Source organism: Strix aluco, chromosome 7 (assembly GCF_031877795.1).
Source record: "Strix aluco isolate bStrAlu1 chromosome 7, bStrAlu1.hap1, whole genome shotgun sequence".
NCBI classification, from domain to species: Eukaryota; Metazoa; Chordata; class Aves; order Strigiformes; family Strigidae; genus Strix; species Strix aluco.
Genome location: NC_133937.1, coordinates 32,916,432 through 32,938,075, shown reverse-complemented (window position 1 = coordinate 32,938,075; position 21,644 = coordinate 32,916,432). Strand labels below are relative to the sequence as shown.

At 34.9% G+C, this 21,644-nt stretch overlaps 1 protein-coding gene across 6 annotated transcripts in view; it reads right to left on the bottom strand.

The window, feature by feature from the left end:
- Positions 1 to 21,644, bottom strand: part of ATRNL1 (attractin like 1) — a 574,237-nt gene that overhangs the window by 412,843 nt on the left and 139,750 nt on the right. For all 6 annotated transcript variants that reach the window (XM_074831353.1, XM_074831351.1, XM_074831356.1 and 3 more), the window contains exon 20: positions 173 to 266. In XM_074831353.1, coding sequence (XP_074687454.1) covers positions 173 to 266 — 94 coding nt within the window. The remainder of the gene's footprint in view (positions 1 to 172; positions 267 to 21,644) is intronic.

Genomic DNA, 21,644 nt, shown 5'->3' with positions numbered 1-21,644 from the left:
TAAGTAATATTGAGATTTCCTAAGAAACATAGGGAACACTAGATTCATCACTAAAAAATTGTCACATCAATCCCAAAATCCAAAAGCAGAAGCAAAACAAAACCAGGAAAAAAAGTGATTATACACTAGGCATGAATTGCAATAACTTTTGGCTACATTAAATTGTACTCACAGTTGACACTGGTCTCCTTTGATTCCCTTAGTTGTGCAGAAACATTTTCCTGTTTGCATGTGACAAATATTTGCATGTCCACTGCATGTGCAAGCTATAAAATCAAAAAGGAAAAGTGAGATTTCTTCACTCATATTTTACTTTATAACTAAAGGAATTTTCAAGGATTTTAATACTTCATTCTAAACACATTTCATACAAGCTGTATTTTAAAAAAAATACATTACTACTTCAATATAAACTTCTTTGAAGAACATTTCACTAGGACATCATTTAGTTTATTTTCTGTAGACTTAAGAACTATGCATGTGTCATTAGGGGCTCTCCTCACCTTAAATAGTAGCATTTATAGTATGTATAATACTACAGTATAGTAGAACAGGCATTGAAGTCTACCATTCTAATGCGCAATACAGAAAATTATTAACAATACATCTTTTCTATACAAGGTGAAATCCTGACCAAAGGCAAAAACAATAGTAAAATTCTGTTAGTTTTAAATGTCTAATTAAAGCAAGTACTATTGCAGATGTTTGGTAAAATGTCTAATATAATTGGAATTCTTGCTTTTGGCAAAAGCAAACAGAAAGATTTGAAACCATTTGAACGAAGGCAGAGTTAATACTACAATTATGGTCCACAACAAGAATATTCTAGAAGTAGAAAACAGGCACCTTTAAAAGCTCCTGGAATTTGAACTGGAGGAGAATCACAGAAACATCATCATCACTCTGGTCCTTTTTAAACTCAGTGGCTAAAGTAAATTTCTTCACAATGGTCTGCTCGCTGCCACTCTTGCTGCCTGATTGATTTTCACTTCAAAACAAACCTTCAAATGTTCCCAATTCTTTTTGCTTTTCCTTCCCATGTTTATACGAATGACTATCTTGTTTAGGCAGTCCTCCCTCTTTTCTAACCAAGCATAAAAAACTTAACCTCCCTCTGGTAAATGTGTCAATAAGTTCCCACATCATACTGGAATAATTACCTGCTAATATTCACACTACATTTAAAGTCTTCCTTTAATATAAAGCAACTGAACCTACCTTGATGACCATATTATGTTTTCACTGAAGTTTTAATTACAAGTAAGATAAAAGATTTAATATGTGGACTCCTGCTTGGAAACAGATATGATACTAAGTGGTAATCTGTATATAGTAAAAGTTTATTTTGCACTTTATAATCCTAATATTAAATTTCTGTCAGAGGGATTGAGTTTTAATGTTTCTATTCTACTGACAAGGAATAACACACAGTGAATACTTCTGCGACAGTGTCCCATACCATACACACTCTAACCGCTCTGCCCCAGCCTAAGACAAATAGGGAAAAAGGTAATATAACAGCCAGACTAGAACCACAATTAAACGTAAAATATTATTGAATATTTCAATGTCAGGAATTATATGATTTGTTTAGCTTTCAGGACTTGTTAAATAGCCAGCTGAAGGTGAAGCAATTCTTACTAAAGAATCACAGAATGGTTTGGGTTGGAAAGGACCTTAAAGATCATCCAGTTCCAACCCCCCTGCCATGGGCAGAGACACCTTCCACTAGACCAGGTTGCTCAAAGCCCCGTCCAACCTGGTCTTGAACACTGCCAGGGAGGGGGCAGCCACAGCTTCTCTGGGCAACCTGTGCCGGTGTCTCACCACCCTCACAGGGAAGAATTTCTTCCTTACGTCTAGTCTAAATCTGCCCTCTTTCAGCTTAAAGCCATTACCCCTTTTCCTATCACTACACTCCCTGATAAAAAGTCCCTCCCCATCTTTCCTGTAGCCCTCTTCAAGTACTGGAAGGCCACTTTAAGGTCTCCCCGGAGCCTTCTCTTCTCCAGGCTGAACAACCCCAGCTCTCTCAGCCTGACCTCACAGGGATGGTACTCCAGCCCCCTGATCGTCTTTGTGGCCTCCTCTGGACTCACTCTATAGATTCAAACTGTCTGCAAGAAACACATACCAGATTTTTCTATGCAGCATATAGTAATGCATGACATTTTTTCTCTTTCATAATACAGCTTGTAACAACATTTCTGAAAAACACCTATAGTTACCACCGAGTGCCAAATTTTGTAATTTTACTATGATCTTTGCACTCTACAATAAATGTTTGCAGAAGTGCTTCTACTATATAATCAGATATGTTTTCCTAAATCCATTCATGTTTTCCCCTCTACATTTATGGAATGATTATTTAGCCACTTTAAGCTGGAAAAGCCTCTTCTCAGGAGTTAAATTGTGTAAATCTTTGCTTTACTTTCAGTGAAAAACAAAGGAATATATTCTTAACAGCTTATTCTGCTTATAGTTAATTGCTCTTAACAGTGACACACCATTACAAGACAGCATAAAAGTCATAAAGGAGCTAAAAGGCTGAATTCCAAATCACAGTCCAAAAGCTGTCAATATATTGACAAATACAGAAACAATTGCCAGCCAACCTTAATTGATTACTCCCGTAGCTATTGCTCACTTAATAGGAAGTAGATCACAACTGTGAAAGTGGAACTTCCTTTACTTGAGTAGCTTTTATTTAGTGAAAATATTTAAACACTATTTTATAAAAGCCTTTGGATACTATGTATCTTTATCACCTTCTTGGGGAAAAAAAAAAAGTTTCAAGGTATTATCCAGGGAAAAGGACATCAGGAGCTAATTCCTGGATAAATTTTATTTAACAGCATTGAATTGATATTTTAATTAATCTCAGGCTTACAAGTCTGTGATGAAAAATGGATACCTACCAATCTGTGGACCACTATGTGGAGAGTAACACAAAAAACAAAATACATATAAGCCATCCCTGCTGTTACTGAAGCAAATGTGAATATGTGTCAAACTAATGCAACAGCAAAGGCAGGATAATATTGTAGTACATCCAGTGGAAGAAATTTTAGATACCATTATATTTGTGCCTCACTGCAGTTTTTTCCATTGGCCTACTTCTGAATAATAAAAAAGAAATTATGAGCTTTGAATGTGAAGTATGTTTACTAATTAATAAACTTCAACTTAAAGCTACATTTGATTTCATAGTAACAGAAGATTTACATTCTTCTGTTACCTTCATATTTTCATACTCCTCTTTCCATATTTTCTTTAATGTTTTCTACTTGTTTTTCTCTGCTTAATAATTTTCAGTGAATGATTTCTCTTCTGCTAGTACTGTAAGGCAACAGTTAAAACTGTAGCTACAGTAGTATCTCTGGCAGTCTAATGCTAGTAGAAACATGGCAAATCTTAGAATCAGTTTCAAAAACATATTTTATACCAATCATTCTCAGCTGGTAGAAGTCAGGACAAGGATGCAAATTTTTTTTTTTTTTTTTTTTTGAGGTACCACCTCTCTCCACCCCCATGCATTTGTTTTCAAGGAGCAAGTCTAAAGTTCTAGCAGCAGCAGCTGCACGTAAGCCTGTATATGAAGCAATCCTTTTTTCTTCCAAAAAAGGACAGTTATGATCTTTAATGTTGATCTAAGAAATGCTTAACATGATTTTTCTTTGTAAGAACTCCCTAAAGCTGAAGGAAATAAGAGCTAAAATGAAAGCTATACTTAACACTTCACATTTCAAATGCTTCTCTCTTCCTTCTCCCCCCACTCCCCATGTATTTAATAAAAGGTTTAAGAGATTGAGTAGAACTGCATGGGGGTAAGCAGAGATTTCTGACTGAAAATCATAGGCTCAAACTACTTAATGCTCAATGGTGGGAGGATCACATTATCACTTTTGATTCTCTGGGCCTGTCTGCCTCTTCTTACTTAACGTATCTGAGACACTGTTAAGGAAAATTTCTGAGATCCCATTCTTGTGCCTTAGTGTTCTCTTACATCATTGTATTTTCTGTGGCTACGTATGAAGTTAGCTAAGTCATCCCAATAAGATTCTCAGCCAATAAGGACAGGTTCAGCTTTTGCCACACTCAAGCATTTTACCAAGTTTCAGCATCTTTTAATTGATTTCCTTTCTCCCATTTAGTTCCCATGTCCTTCAGTGTGGATTTTGGATAGCTGCTCTTCTTTCACACATCCAGTCAGGCACAATGTAAATCTTTTGCATTGTCACATCTTTCAAGTGATGTTAGGTTGACAGCAACACATTCTCTATCATGATTATGCTTTAAATAATGTCCAATTCTTATCATGAATTATGTCATTCTGGGACACTGAAGGTGGGCTTAACATTAAAGGATGAAGCATGCCTACACAGATTTGCTGGGTTAAGAGAAATTAAATATAAACAGAAACAATCTTCATGTTTTTGGATAGGGATATTGCATCCCTAACAGAAAGATAAAAAAAAAATAGAAAGATAACACTTATAAGCCCAGCAGGGAAAGGTTCTCTAAACCTGATTTTTTTTTTTATTTAAAATATAGGCTTTTTTTAAAGAAATCTACAGTCAAGTTTTGGCCCTATCCTCAAAAAAATCATACCAGCACCATAGAAAACTAGCCTCACCAATGCCAGTACACCTTTTGCTGAGTACTGCCATATGAACAGTAATACAAGACTGTTAGAGAAGAGACATGACTATCTACAGGGTACATCAGATTCAGATTCTACTTCTGTGCAACATATTCCAGCACTCATAGCAGCATCACACTCAAACAATTTCAGGAGGTTATGATGACACTAATTCTCTCTCAGCTGTTGCCTGACAGTCATCAATGCAGAGAATATCTTGAAATCCTGCTTTAACTTTTCAGCAAGTTTAATATATAATAAGTGTCATCTTAAATTCTGTTCACATTCTCTATTTCTTCCTAATTTAAGTACTCATATTCAGTATGCAAAATTGAGTGAGGAATCTATGCAAATCAACCGGCTAAAATGGAGTATACAGAATTTTTTTCTCTTAAAAAAAAAAATCTGTATCCCAAAACAACACTGACTTTAAATAACAGTAACTTAATTCCAGACAATGTATTTTCATTGAGATAATCACACCTCTAGGATACAACAGGGATTGATAGTGTATCATGGCTCCTTTTCCCTCATGGGAAAGAAGAACACCTCATTCTCTATTTCATGAATCACACAGTGCTACAGTTTTTAATTATAAGGACAAGCTTAAGACTTAAAATAAATGCCATCTTCTGCTGGATTTCTATTAGGCAAGAACTATCATTAGCCTCACAGTTTCCAAAATAAATTGCAGTACATGTAACACAGAAAAACTTGTTACTAATGTTCATATTTCACTTAAAGATACAAGAAAAGATGGGAATTAAAACTGTCACAATTTTGTGTGTGAAAAACTCAGGCACAGAATACAGACAGAGAAATATATTTTATTTCAAAATATATTGTACAACTCTGATAGAGACTTTATTTCGTGTTGCAAATCCCTGCCCAAATGTGTACATTCTTTAAATTGACTTTCAAAAATTATAAAAATTATACGATTTCCATATTTTTTAAAAAATCATATCAGCTACAAAAATTCCTCTTACAAGTACAACTGGAAACTTTAGATGCACTATTTTGGAACCACCCATTCACCCCCATCATAACTGAGAAACATGAGTTAAGTATTCAATATTGTATAAAATGCCTCCAGGTTGAGCTTTAATAATAAGTTCTGATCATTTTTATGTTCTAAGTATAAATACACCTTAGAAATTTAATCCTCTGTAGATGCTGGAAATGATCCCCCAGATTGACTGGTAAGATTTAAAGTTAACGTCACATTAATATCAAGTATTTTAGTGCAGATAATGAGTGCACTCTTGTAACAAACCTCCCAGTCATACCCCTCCTACCATGCTTTGGTTTGTATCATACTCCATGTTGATGAACTCGGTTTCACAGGAATGAAACCAAAACAGAAGATGACCACTTACAATAAAAAAGCCTGCTTAAAATATAGAATTTTCAACCTGTTTTTGTCATGTTATTTTTACGTATTAACTGAGATGATGATATTAGAGCTTTAAAAACAGGAACAAAAAGCCACCCTGGCAATATCTACTCTATTTTTAGGGAAGCAGCAGTTCACACTACTCTGTAGTAGTGTGCATTGTACAACATGCAGATTCTAAGTGGAACAGAAAGATTATATGAAAACAATATAATCCAGTAGAGTAAATCCATGCTGCAAAACCACAACCCTATAGAATTTATTAAATAATAAATCCACAGCATGGTTGATTCTGAGTTGCTAGCTCAGCATATAAATGTTCTTGCTGATGCTGACAACAAAAGAATACCCATCACTATTTCCATGAAGTATGCATTTTAGACAATTGAATTTAAAAACACTTATTGCTTAGCCCCCCATCTCCAACATATAGCTGTAAGAGCAATTTTTCTCTCAGAGCTCACTACAAATGGTACTTTAAGTTAATACCAGTAGCTGTACGTGGATAATTCCTTTAAGACACCTTGCTGATTTTTTTAAAAAGAAAGCTATGACAGTGCTATTAAATATTGAGGTGTACTACTTTGTTAATGTTGGTAACATGCAAGGCATAAATTGCATCAAAAAACATGCATTGCATCAAAAAAAGGAGATAGTCTTTTACACGCAGCTAAGAAATAGCAAGTATGAACATAGATATAACACTGTAATGCTCAATTTCTCTGTAAATGTTCATTAATCCATTAGTTCAGTAATCCATTAGTTTACTCATATGAGAGTATGAGACAATTTTCTACATTAATAATATTACAGAACTGTCAAGTCACTTATTTTTCTAGAAACATATATTTAGCTGGAAGTCCCCGGTAACCTTTTAGCATTCATTTTACAGGAAATACATCCATTAAACCTTTGAGACAGGCAATGTAAAAGCAAACAGATGTGCTCAACAACACTTCTGCAATATCACTAATTGAGTAGCATTAAAATTAAGCTAAAGAACTTCTGTGAAGCAATGAGCAATAAAAATAAGTATACAAAAAAAGAAAAAGATGTTATTAGAAAGGACTGCTGTACATGCAGGTCAAATGGAACTGCTGTCTTATAATCAGTCATATAATCAGTCACCTTCATAATCAGTCTTATTAGACTAATTAGCACATATAAAAATAATTTTATTTTTATCCTTGTTTATCTTGTGATTTATCTTTCTTTGGTCTCAAACCGATTTTTTTTTTTTTATAGTAACAGCACAGAAAAGACAAAAACCATATCTATGTATATTGACACAGTACTAAGGTCTGAGAGAGAGAAAAGGTAGACAGAAGAAATATACTTTTAGAATTTATATAAGATATGAAATCTGCATATGCAGAATATGCAGGAACTCTCCAACCACCCAAATCATATATATAACACGTATGTGTCAATTAAAGCAAGGTCAGCTATTCCCAATATTCATAAAAATAGATAATAATTTTACCAGACCAATACCAGACATAAATTTGTTCTGCAAAAGGCAAGTATGCCCAATCATCCTGGCAGACATTTTTGTAAAATTAGACACTCCTCACATTGCAATTTTTTCAATAGTTGTCTCAGAGTGCAGTGCAGCCTGCCCTCTGCTCTTCCTCGGCATTTTAGAGTCTAATCTAGTGGTTATAGAAATGCTCTTGTCCTTAGCCACTTCCCATTCTGAAAGAGCAATTTACCCAAGCCTGAATGTGATTTTAACTTTTTTCTGGAATTTATGGTTGCAGTAAAACACAATTTCACTTGACCATGACCTAAGCCTACTAAGATCATTTGACTACTAGTAATGCAATTACTTTTTTCCTGAGAAGCAATACTGTGTCACACAGTCAAACAATCTGGAAACCAAAAGTGAAGTTTCCTTAGCTTTTTTGGACTGATACATACACACCAGAAGTAGGATATTTATTCTAAAAAACCCAAAACAAATCTAGGAAACAACAGACAGACTGATTTTCTGTTGCAGGAAACAAAATTAAGTTTGGTTAGACCAACACAATCCTATGGCAACCTTCTACATTTAAAGGCTTGTGTTTATTCTTAAGCCATTTTTACACTGGTAAAAGAGTTTTGCACTGTTTGTATTTCATTATTTCTTCTGTTTAAAGAATTCATCCTGAAAAGTGAACTGATTTTTTTGGGGTGTTTGTAATAAATACCTCTCAAGCAATCATACTAAATCTGTCTTTAATCATCAGCAACTAACATTATAAAGACAGCTTGGAAAACCATAATTTTGTTATATACAAGTAGATAATGAAAATGCAACACAGAGGATTAACACTGAAAGATGGGATATTTTTTCTTGTTATGAACTGAACAGAATCTTAAACAATTAACAAGAGTCTTGCTGTGCCTGAATCTTTCATGCCAATACTGAACTATAGTACAGAATTTTATAGCTTGCTCTAGGGATCATTAAGAAAAACACACATAGAGGACAGTATTTTCTACTGAAAAACCATGCAAACCAAAACATTTCTACAAGAACTCATGAACTACAGTAGCACCAATTTTATTTTCTCCATGTTAATCTGTGTGAAAAACTGAAACTTTTCCACTCACTTTGAACATGTAAAACTGAAAAATTACAGATCAAATCATTAAGAGCACTTCATTCGGAGACAAGTTTAACATGTCCTACTTATCAGTTTCCTTTTCATTATTTCCACTTATTCTTGTCATTTTTAAATATAATATGATATGTTATTAAGAGATAAATAGCCTACAAATTTTACAGAGGGTTAAGCTGCAGGCTTTGTGAGTTCAAGTCAAAACCTAAACTCTCTATCTGATGTACAGTACAGTTCTTTAAGCATGCAAGCATTTAAAGAGATGTTTCTTTCACATGCCTACAAGATTAAAAGTATTATTCCTTAAATTACTCTTTTCTTGTTTGTGAAGAGGCTTCTCAGATGAAAACGTAAGATTAAAATTACAATTACTTTAAAAAAGTAATTTCAGATCTCTCAGACTAAATCTTTTACTAGGTTTAGTAAAAACTAAAACAGTGGGCTTTGTTGTTTTCTGGTTTGTTGGTTTTTTTAAAGGAGAAACACAAACTGATGATTTTTGGATGCCTTCATCTTTGTATGTCCAATCTGAGATGTGTTTAGGAATACTTTTTCAGATACCTACGGCTTAGTAATTTTTTTTTAAGCTGTGTCTTTGTATATTTTCTTGAAAAAAAGAGAACAGTTTCTCTACTGGCTATTTTGAAAATTTTGGCCAAAAACCTCCTTTCATCAAAAACCTGCTATTTTTTTCCCCCTCTTTCTAAAGAGAATGTAAAACTTCCTAAATTATAACAAAAAAAATAAATCAAAGATTATTATATAAGGCAGCATGAAAAGCAAAACAATTTAAAACCACTCAGTAGCTATTCATAGCGGCTTTAAATGTCAAAAAAAAAAATCCAATCTAAGGTGAAAAACAACTGAAATCAACAACTGGTGATTGCAACTATTTGTGTGTATTTGATCATTCAGAGTAAAAGCCCAAAGAAGAGAAATGCCTTACGCAATTTATCAGACAAAAACGCCACAAAATGTAAAGAAGTCAGCAAATCATTTCCCTGTGTTAGCCATTAGGAGGTACAAAATACAACTGATTTTTAATGCATTCAACTGTGAGTGAAGCTTTCTTTTCCTTAAATAACTAATGCGGTCTGCCATTGTAATGTATTGCCTTTACCACTCAGAAAATGAAGGCAGAATCAACTGCAATCAAACAGAAATGCCATTATAAGAGTTTTTTGAGAATCTTCTTTCTACCAGTTGGAAAATGAGTTGCGTGATGCCTCAAATGCTATTTTCTCAACAGCCTATAGGGGGGTTCCAAGACCCCTTAGGGACATGGATGACCATTTCAATGCCAAATGACTACTTGTTGACTCTTCTGTCACTGTGGCATATTCACATGTAGGGATTCAAACAGGTAACTCCGTGGTCCCCTGTTACACTCAGGGTTTCTGTCATACCTCTCTAATCTGTGTGTAGTCTCTGATCTAATTTAAACTGATGGGTACATAACCAAATCTTAAAAACAAAACCTAACAAATTCAAACTGGTTTAGGCCATAAAATTGCAGTCATGATGGAAGAAACCATGCCATGTGTTACATGTCAGACTGACCAGCTGGCAGGGGACATATTTGTGGGATTTTCCTGGGGAAGGATTACAGACAGAGATGCTGGAATTTTTTAGTGACTGCAGATGTCTCTGCATTTAAAACTATGGGGAAAACTATAGGGAAGTTGTGAGTGGATGCAGTAACAAGAGAGAAAAAAGAGAGCTTCTCAGCACCTAGAAACATCTAGAATGGTAGATTCAGAAGTTACAAGCAAACAAAATGGGTTATTTTATTCCTATTGTATTTGGGACAAGAAAACTCTGGCTATAGTCAAAATCCTTATTTGAGGGTCCTTATTTGGTGATTTAAGAAAACGTCATCTTCAATTTACAACTGCAAACCCTCAATCAGAGGCTAGCATCTTCTCAGCCTAAACACGGTGGCTATGTGACCTCTTGACATCTCTTTCAACACAAGTTAAAATATGTTTCCTTATAAGAGGCAGACAAAAATCACTATATTTCTGGGCAGCTGAAAGTTTCTAAATCATGCCCTGCCTATCTCCTCTGGGAACATCTTTTGGAAACCAATGACTTCACAAATTTCATTAGGAAGGTGAACATGCTGATGCGTAGCTCAGACAGCACATCAGAAATACATTTTATAAATACTCCTTATTCCATAAATTTATAGCATGCAAACCCAAAAAATACAAAAATAAGAATGCACAGCAGCTTGTTCATCATTGTCAAAAACTATGTTACACGATAACATGCAGGATGACTTGATCACCAACATCAGTGGAAGCAACAGAATTGTCATTAATCCTTGTGAAAAGATAAAATAAGCACAGAGATAAAGGAATACAATATAAATCAAACTGCTGTGTCTCCTCAATATCTATAAAAGTAATAAGTGGTGATTAAAGGATGCCTGAATTCTTAGTTCTCAAGCTAAGATGCTGAGTAAGCACAAAATGACTGCTACTTAAACAGATTAAGATAGCACAAGTTGTTGTTATTAATTTTACTATTTCAGATATTTTTGTTGCTTAATGGACCTAAAAATGTTTAGATTAAGTTTATTAAATATGCAGTATTGATTGTACATTTGTAAAATTTCAGAAATAAGTTTGTCTTCTTTTATATTTCTTTTTAAAGCAGCTACCTTGTTCTCACTCTACTTGTGTAAATTAGAATCAGCTTTGCTGGATGGTGAAGTTACATTTCTGCAAAGCAACATACTTTAGCAATCAAGCTTAAGGAACAAAACTGTAGTTGATAAGAGTGGTTACTAGACATATAGCTACACAATTACATTGTGGTTTTGCAGGGTGGAAAGAAAACTTATGTAAAAAAAATCTCCTTCAAAGAAGTCAAAAAGACACTTCAACTAACTTATTTTAATCACCTTTAAAAATAATAAAAAGAGTTTTACGGTCAGGAATTGAAAGACTTGGTTGTACTATCTTATTACTTTCTGATTATGGTGATAATCTAAAAAATATTACATAATTTGGATGGGAGGGTATGCTGGACAGCTGATTCAAATTGACTGAAAGGATATTTCATGCCATATAATGTCATGCTCAGCAATAAAAAATGAAGGTGGGGGGGAAGGTAGTGGTCTGGGAGATAACCATCACTGAGAGACTAGCTGGGCATCCCTACACTTGGGATGGTGGTGAGTGACTGCCTTTGTTTAGTTTTTCTCCTCCCTTTTTCCTTCCCTTGTTACACTGTCTTTATCTCAAACCGTGAGTTTTCTTGCTTTTGCTCTTCCTATTCTCTCCCCAACCCACTGTGGAGGGGCAGGGAGTGAGCAAGTGGCTGAGTGATGCTTAGCTGCTGGCCGGGATCAACCCACACCCCATCAGTTAGCAGTTCTGCACAAACGTCAACTTCCTCAATAGCAGTCCTAAGTTGATGCTTGAACCAGTACTTGCTCATGCTTGCTGTTCCTAAAATCAGACCACTCTGCAATGAACACACATACCCTGATTTAGAAAGTAAAATCAAATTTAGAGAATCAAGCATCGGCTTAAAAAAGCTGTGCCTGACATAGGCTTTATAGAAGTGTTCTGTACGCAGTCAATGAAAGTCATCAAAAAGATTAAATATGCCCTACAGACATCCTGTCAAAACCTTATGAAATCCCATAGTCACCCAAATAATCTCTCTCTGGAGGTTACTCATGAGGAATGTTACATTCAACCTTCTGTTTTTCTTCCATAAAGTTACAGACATCTAAATGTAGCTTGAAAATGACACTTTCCTTGAAGTATAACTCCAGGTCCTTCACCCAGTATTATTCTAAGTAGGTTATGGAATACAAATGCACCTATAAAAAGGTTCCTAGATTTAGTTGAGTTTTTGATTTTAATTTGCAATTAATTATGCTAGAAATTATAATACAGGTCTAATCTATAACAAAACAAAAAGAGAATTATATGCATACACAACACAATAGCATACTGACGAGTTTGCTTAGCACATTTTGCTTGGCAGTCAAAAAATAACTGGAACAGTAATTCGTTAAAGATGTCTTTTTCCAAATTCCTCAACTAACTTTTTCTTATGGCAATCCACTTTTCTTCTGCTTTAGTAGCATGGCACTTATATGGAATACATTCTCATTGGAGTGGATTTAATTTAAGTTCATAACTAAGTCCAAGTACAGGCATTTTATTCACTCAGTATTCAGACTATCTTGAACACTGTTCAATAAACTGCATTCACTAAAGGAAAGAAAATAAATTTACAAATCACCTTTGGGGGAAAAGGTCATCAAAAAAAAAAAAGAATGCCTATTTTAACTATCTCTCTGCAAAAAGCAATATGAAGACTCTCTTCAATACCTTATTGTACTATGATCTCTTTTCTTTATATTTCATATGTACTAAGAAGCTCTCTACCTAATACTAAAAACAAATTCCAGCATTTTAGTTAATATTAAGTAGTTTTATTCTCTAATAAGGAATTAATGTCATTATCTCTATTCAACACTTAAAAAAAACCCCACCAAAACAAAACAAAAAAAACACAACAAAGCACCACCACTACTGCAAAAAGGTATTTCATGGCAGACCCCCACATTTGTCGAAACCTTTGGTTATTTTGTTTGTATGGGATAAACAAAATCATATTTTCTGTTAGAACTTAGCACTACATGTGAGCTTTTCTTTTTCTGAATAATCTTAAATTACAGCTTCTTACCACAGAGTTTTACTATGAACTTGTGACCCACTGTTTCTTAGAAACCAAGGTACAAGACAAACAGTGGAAGTCGATCTTTTTTTTAAATTTAACTCCATACTCTAGTACCTGAAGACAGTATGAAGCACACTGTACTCTTCACTGATCTCCAACATTTATTTATTTTTATATAAAATGTCTCTATTCACATAGACTCCCGGGGTCAATATGTACCATAAGCCTCCAATCCACTGAATATCTGTTATTTATGTGAATAACCACAAAGTGCCTGGACTAGAAGATGCTTTTGATTTTTAACTACACAGAATTAGCCACTGTGAAAAGAAGGCTTCCACAACATAATATTTAACCCAATATAAAATTTCCTCTAAAATTTTAGGCATCTAATGATGGAATGCCCAAACCTATGATCTTTAATCGGTGAATTCCATAAATGCAATTCTCTACATGCTAGACATTAAAACATCGAAACACAACAACTGTATAAAAAATCTGCATCCTGAACTGCCATCTCACTCTGAGAGTCAAAACTCCCATCAATTCATGTTCATTCCTAATTCTACTTTAGGAAGATGCAGAAGAAAATGCTTTCGCTGCGGTTTATACTGCCAGTCGATGATACTGTGTTCCTTCATGCTTTCTATATTTCTGTTAGTTTTTCCTGCAGATGACAGTTAAAAGGTCTTTGTTCTCATTCTTAGTCCTACCTTACATAGGACTTGAGGTCCCCAAATATAATATTTTGGACCAGAAACCTTATCAAAACAGCATTCCCCTGTAGAAGATAAAAGACCAAATTTACAGCTGTCTACAACAGTAGTAGAAATCACCTATTACCTCTTTTCTGATATCAAGTTAAACCCTTAACAACACTCTAATAAACCAAATGCTACATAGTGATAGAGCTTATTTTTTGTCCTTGCTATTTTCACAACAGTGCAGGTGCTTACCTCTGTGGTCAGCAATGGACAAAAACACCCAGACACCAGGCATGGCGGCACAGGCAGAGTCAGGATGAAATGTACAGGAACAAACATTTTTAAGAGTGAAATATCATTGCAAACAGGGGTGGAAATTGCCTTCCGGGCAGTGGAGTTGATCCCTACCAGAACTTTCCAGCTGTCAGTATCCTGCTTGTGCTAAATGCAGCACCAGACCTGTACCCACATGACACCAAGGAAGAGGCTAGCTTCGGCTAAATGCTAAAAAGACTAGGTGTAAGAAAGCTACAGGGTCCTGTTTTCCAACTACTAGCAACTAAGTATTCTTGGCTTTTTAGTGTTATCTTGACAATGAATATCTTTTACTATTTCTGTATGATATTTTCTTCTTGGGTCCATGCTGCATTCTAGGGACATGTGTGCACACACCTGTCTACTGCAAAAATTGCTGCTATCACCACCAGCTGAAAAGCGTGAGAGACATTGATGATTACAAGACAGCTTAAGCTTGATCAAAAAGTGTAAGACCTCTATTAGTACTAACTGCTGGACTTGTGTGGCTGAACACACCACATTCTCCCCATTTCAAAAGTTTAGATCCAAGAGAGAAATCATTTAAAAAATGCAGATAACTGCAGGTTTTTAAAGCCTCTTCACAATACCCTATACACCATTTATAAACAAAACTAAATGTTGCTCTCCAGCTTGTTTTTAATTTACCAGAATTCAATAAGCAATTTTTTTATGACTGCCAGACTCAATGGGAGGAAAGATTGATGATTCCTTCAGAACCAAAATTTAGATGTTCTATTTTAAATTTCTACCTTCTTCATATAATCATTTTACAGAACACAGTTGGAAAGGACCCCTGGAGATCATCTGGTCCAATCCCCCTGGGCAACTGGCTCTAGGTGGTAGAGCCACCTAAAGCCAGTTACCCAGGACTGTTTTCAGAAGGCTTTCTAATATCTCCAAAGAGGGAGGCTCCACAACCTCTCTGGGAAATCTGCTCCAGTCATGCTCAGAGTAAAAAAAAAAAAAAAAAAAAAAATTAGCACACTAAAATGGCCTTTTCAAAAGCAGACTATAAATTTCATTTAAACTAAAACAATTATCACTTTCCTACCGCTCAGACTGCTGGCATGAACTTCCTCCAACAACTACAAATGACTAGAATACTTAAGTGTGTTGTTAAAGAGAACAAAGCCCTCAACCGTACAGCCATTTTGTGACAACCCTGAAAAGTAACCAACGTGTGTCTCGGACACCAGTCAACGGTTGGACTTTCCTGACAGACAGAATCTCCAATTCCCATTTTATCTGAAAACATTTAGAAAGGCCAGGATTGCTGCAGAATCACAAGCTCTGAATCATAACAGAACAAAATTATTTCAGGTTACTGAAAAAAAAAAATCCCTTGATGAAGTTTTAAATGTAAGATTTTATCTCTCCTTTCAAAACGTATTTCTCAGGACAGCATCTGCCTAGTTTTGCCTGTTTAAAGTAGCATCATACAGTTCCTAATACTGAGATACATCAGTCTCCAGGTGTTTTGAGACTAAACTCAAATATAATATCATTGTGCTATGATATTTACTAAATCAAATGATTTGTAGGGAAATATTTTTTCCACTTTTAAGTCTACTGCCATAAATACAGTCATAAGATATTTATATTCAGAATATTTAGGTTGATGCTTCTCTACACTTGCCCTACGCAATCCCAAACTACAGGTAACTTAAAAGCTACATAGTGATAGTGTTGAAGTGAAAAATTAAGACTGCTACTTTCTGTTCCCTCATTGCTTGTATAACTTTTTGAAACCTAGAAAAATAAGTCTAAAGGGAAATTACCAAGTACCTTTCTATCAATTATGTAGATAACAGCATATTTTAGTTCTAAAAAGAAACTGAACATTAAATTGCTTGCCTTGTCACACTATCAACTTGTTCCTTTACAAAAGACAGGTTGCTTTCTGTAATGTGTGAAATTATGTCATTTTCTGTATTACAATTTAATATACAAATGCCGTGCACTGCATATGTATACACACATATATGTGTGTGTATGTTTATATATTCTAAGAATATGACTGGGGAGCAACCAGAAAGACTGACTGTTTACATTGTCCTGGACACAAATGAGTTATTTTGTACTCCTTACATGGGAGAGGAAACTGCTGCTTCTTTGGATGCAAATGAAAATTACAAACTTTGCAAAAACTATTGGGAGCAGTAGGCAGGATTGAGAGAGAAGATGACAAGAAGCAGAAAACTCAAAGCAGGAGTAGAAACTAAGAGATGTTTCAGAAAAGAGGCCTATCTATATCAAAGAGCAAAAATCGAACAAAGTGGAAGAAAGGAAAAAAGACTTTCCTAAGATCTAATGTGAACTATATGGAGTCTGATTCAGCTGGGACACAGCAAGAAGTTGTTCGATTGGAAAGAAAACTGTGAAAGAAGGACACCCACCTTGAAATTCTGTGGTAGCAAAAGGTAGATCTGTTTCAAATTGGTTTTCTTTAGTACACGTCCCCTAGTTTTCCATAATCTTGTTCAAATTGATTATGTTCTAATAAATCAGACTACAGATTACTTCAAAGTAACTGGGGTTTCTTAGGTGTGGTGCCTACAAAAAACCCCACTCTAATGCACACATGCTCCTTGCAAATGAAACTGATTTTTCTGGGGTTTTTTTGTTTGTTTGGTTGGTTTTCCCCAAATATCTAATATATTGATTACCCTTTGTGCTCTGTAGGAACAGGGTTCTGTTCTTGATGGTGCCATGGTAGCTTTTAACAGTATTTCTTTTGGAGAGAAAGGCAAGGGAGGAAATCAGTATCAGTTCCTCCATGGACTGTCATTACAAAAATGTGTTACAAAGGTTGCTACTGCTGATTAGGTAAAAATGTTAGAAACAGTGCCAGAGAAAAACAATCTGTAAACCTACCCAGTAGACATCTTTCAATGTTAGATAGATCCTAAAAACCAAGGGGATCATTTCCAATTAGCTGCCACGATGAGTTTAACATCTTTCTCATATCTCTCTTTTGTAGACACTAGAAGTAATGACTTTTGCCATCCTCAGCCTCTTCTCTCAAAATGCCCACATCTCAGTTACTCAGCAGAATCACATTCTTTGAGCAGCAAGATTTGAACACCATGGATTTTCCTCCTGTTACTGAAGATATGTCTTAGGTATCAACAAGTCACTAATAAGCTTTTTCTTCTTTTAACCAACAGAAATAATCACAAATAAATCTGGGCAACTATTTTATTGCTGGGGTCAATTTAACCTAAGTCAAGGTACCTTAAAGCTAGTCTAACAGCTTAGTCTTTTATTGATGCTTATCTTTTCATTTTTTAATCACTTGAGGCAATTACTGTAGATGTATGTAAGTTGGACAGCTAATGTGTAGATGCTAAAGTTCAGGTGAAACAAATTCAGTGAATAGTATGTGTAGATGTACACACAAACACACATGTATATAAATGTAGGTGAAAAAGTACTGTGTTAGCATACAAAGGAAGCAGACACCGCAGAAGGCATACTCTTACAGAGGGAGATGCATTAGAAGAATAGCAGAAAAACTCACAATTATTCTGTCCTTGACACTCTACATACTGGAGGAACAAAAAAGGCACCCAGACCTCTCACCTGGCTGCAGCGGATGCTACTGACTTGGATGCACGCATGGTGTGCACTCACTAGAAACATGTTCACTTTTGCTAATACTTTGAAGATCTGGTAAAAAAAATAATGTTTCCAGTAAACAATTAGCATCGTTATTTCAAACAGAATTGTTAGAAATCAAATGTGGGGAGAACTAGCCTTTAGTATTGAAAATGTCCAACTATGTGATAGCAAAGAAGGGGACAGATCTATAAAGGCAATAAAAATGCTACAGACTTGCTTAAAAAACTTCACCCATACAGCCTATCTGGTAGGAGGCTTTTACGGAATGGTCATCAGAGTCTGAAGCACCATGCCTCAAAGTAAGGCTGCTTAGAGAGTGAGCGATGAAAGTTAAAACACAGTGTTCCTGCTGGTACTCAGTTTTACTCCTACTGCAAAAGCAACAGCAATGGTAGTACAATTATGGGAAAACCGAACACTGTTTGGGATGTTATCACTTTATGAAAAAAATGGCAATACAGCAAACTCCTTACGTTGTCTTATTATTAAATGTATTATACATTCACAGTGTGTGTCATAAATTACTGTAAAGAATTCTCTCCTGGCATCTCATACATTTTAAGAATAATTTTTAAAAATACTATGCATAAAGAAAACGACAAGATGACAAGCAGCTAGAGTAAATTTTTTTAACACTGACAGCTAAGTAGATGATTAATAAGTTCAAAAATAACGCTAAAAAATGTTGCCAAGATGACACAAAATTGTTCCAAGCAATCTTCCATACTGTTTTCTCCTGTTACTTTATGCTGCAGTCTGTAGTACACATATAACTATTTCTTTATAGACTTTCTATTAAAACATTGCATATTTCCCAGACATGCAGTACATAACAGAACACGACCCTGAAGAAAACATAACACTAAGAGAAACCACCAAGACAGCAACCCAGTATCTGTTCCCATCTACAGTTATAGCAGGTTTATTTCTAAAATCCATTCATATATAATGATGAGTTTTCTATTAGTGAATTTTGATATTCATGCCTTCAAAATTGTACCTCAAATTGGACTTGAACAGAACTTTTAAAAATATGAAGTGATTTGAAGTATCCATCCTCCAACTGTTCAACACCTCAGACTACAAGGCTTCCTAGGTTCCCTACATCTGGATACCGTTACTTGCTCAGAAGCAAACAAAACTGAGCTGTGCATCTCCCATCTAAGCTTCACCACAATACAGAATGTGAGTGTGTCTTATTCTGTAAAGTCACTAGAGGGTTTGATTTCTTAAATATTTCTGGTGCAGACTGACAGCACTGCATTTAGCACTCCAAAGGATGCTCATGCATTTGTACTCAAGATCAGTCAGATAAAAGGGGTAAACAGAACTGGAGCTTGGTCTGGAACCCAAAACCTGTCTCTCGCTAGAGTGCTCTATTCCCTCATAATCAGAATTCACCTCTGACTTCCCTCTTATTTTCTTGAACATTGAGTCAACTCCTAAAAAGAACACTATAGCATTACAGGTACTACCGCTTTACACTTTTCTTTGCTATACAGGGCCTTTAGCTTACAAATCTTAAGCACACACACAGGGTCTGGATTTACCAATTTGTGCACTGTGTATGATTTATTTCCAAAAAGAATGCAAATCCTTTTGTGTAACTAAAAATATACCATAACATAAGGTAAAAAAAATTTCATTTTATATTTTGCTACCTGTTTCACATCAGACATAACTACATGAAACCATTTTTAATTAGTATAAGAACAGATAACTGTAATAAGTTAGTCACAGAATTTTCTTTCATGTAAAATAAAAGGCTTTTGCATTTATTACAAATTTTTGTATAGAATGCAGCAATGAATCAAATATAAAAATTATTCAAACTAGATATTTGTACAATGAAATGTCTAAGAATTGAAGAAGTACATATATCATTACTGCAAGCCACATGTTAGGACCACTGAATAAAAAGATCATGTATACACCAAGAATACAAACTCCAACTCTCATTCTCTGTATAGAAGAGAGATTTCAAGGGACAGAATTTAAATGAATAATTGGTTTTAGGCATGTTTTTTTAAGAAGAAAAAGTACAACCATTAATTTTAAAAAATATGATCATTATCAAACTATTGCCCATCAGCAACCAACATACCACACTTCTGACACAAAAAAAAAAAAAACACACCACCTAGAGCAAGGGTCAATCACACAGCAAACCTGCATTAGATGGAAAGCTTTTTAACACCACAATAACAAAAATGCTACAGATTCAAAAAAAAAGTAATATGTAAAACTTAGGAACATCTTTATTAAGCACTCATAGTATGGCAAATATCCATAGTCATTTTGCTGTACATAGATCATTTTCTTATATAATCAGAATACTTTATCTTTACTCAGTACCTCCCTGCATTCTAGATCTCAGACTCCAAGAATCTTGTGAAAATTAGGACTGGAGAAGAATACATGGAATGAGCTAGTCCACTGCCCTTTTCCAAAGCTAGAGAATTCATTATGTCTTTAGGCAATCTATTTTACAGCTTAACCAGTAGAAAGTTTTCCTTGCATCAGGGATCTAAGGAACAAAAAACAGCCTGTAAAAGGAAAGGACTTGCAAATCTTTTTAATCTATATCACCAATAGTCAAAGACGGGAGGTCAGATTTACTTATAATACAACAGCAGAATACACATGTACTGTATACATAAGTACTTTTTTCAGGACAGTGGGAAAAAAATTATTTTATGTCATATGTCATGAGTATGTTAAAAGAATAATTCTTAGTTTTTTTCCCAGTGTAGACCACTTTGCATCTTAACTATAGAGATCAAATACAATCTCTTTTCCCGGCTTCAATCGCTCTCCAATTCATAACCAAGTTACACCCTTTGTAACTATAGCAACTTGTTATATGAAGAATATTATAGTATTACAGATGTACTTTAAGAGTTATAGTCATTATCTTGTCATTCCTTTAAAAAGTTTTCAATCTGGATCCTCAAAGAAATAACCCTGGAGCCCTGAGGAAAAAATGCACGACATGCTCAGGCAGTATCAACCCTCATACAGAAGGATGAGTCTTAGTAGAAAAGAAATGTTGATAGGGTCCAGCCAGAAACTCAGCTGGCAGCAGCAGGGAAAACTGACACAAGACAGGACTATGAGGATGACTGGCTTTTTTTAGTTCTTCATGATTTTTTTCCCTCATTGTCTAATTATTTCAGTTTCACTTAAGTTCAGCTTCGATCTGGGTTGCCTTTTCTTCCACTCATACTTTTTCTTTATGCTTTTACTTTAATTATGGTTTTAACTTGCACCTATTTTCATATTTTGTCTGTGGTGTCAAAAGTATTACCAGAATGAATCAGAAAAAAAAAAAAATAGAACCATCTCTCTCTGTCTTTATATTTGCACACTGCCTGATCTCAACTATGGTTCCAAAATCCTCTTAAATCCAAGTAAAATTGATTTGCCTTATCTATGGATGACTGGTATTTTTTCCTGCAGAAATCCTTGGCCCACAATTTGAGCACCTCTATCACAGGAAAAAAAAAAAAAAATCATGATATCGAAGAAAAATCTAACAGTTCATAATGACTGCATTCATCAAAATGTCTTACAAGACTTAAACAGATTTATGGGGTCTATACTACAAAATATAATATACCAATGCAGATAAAGCCTCAAAATAATTATCA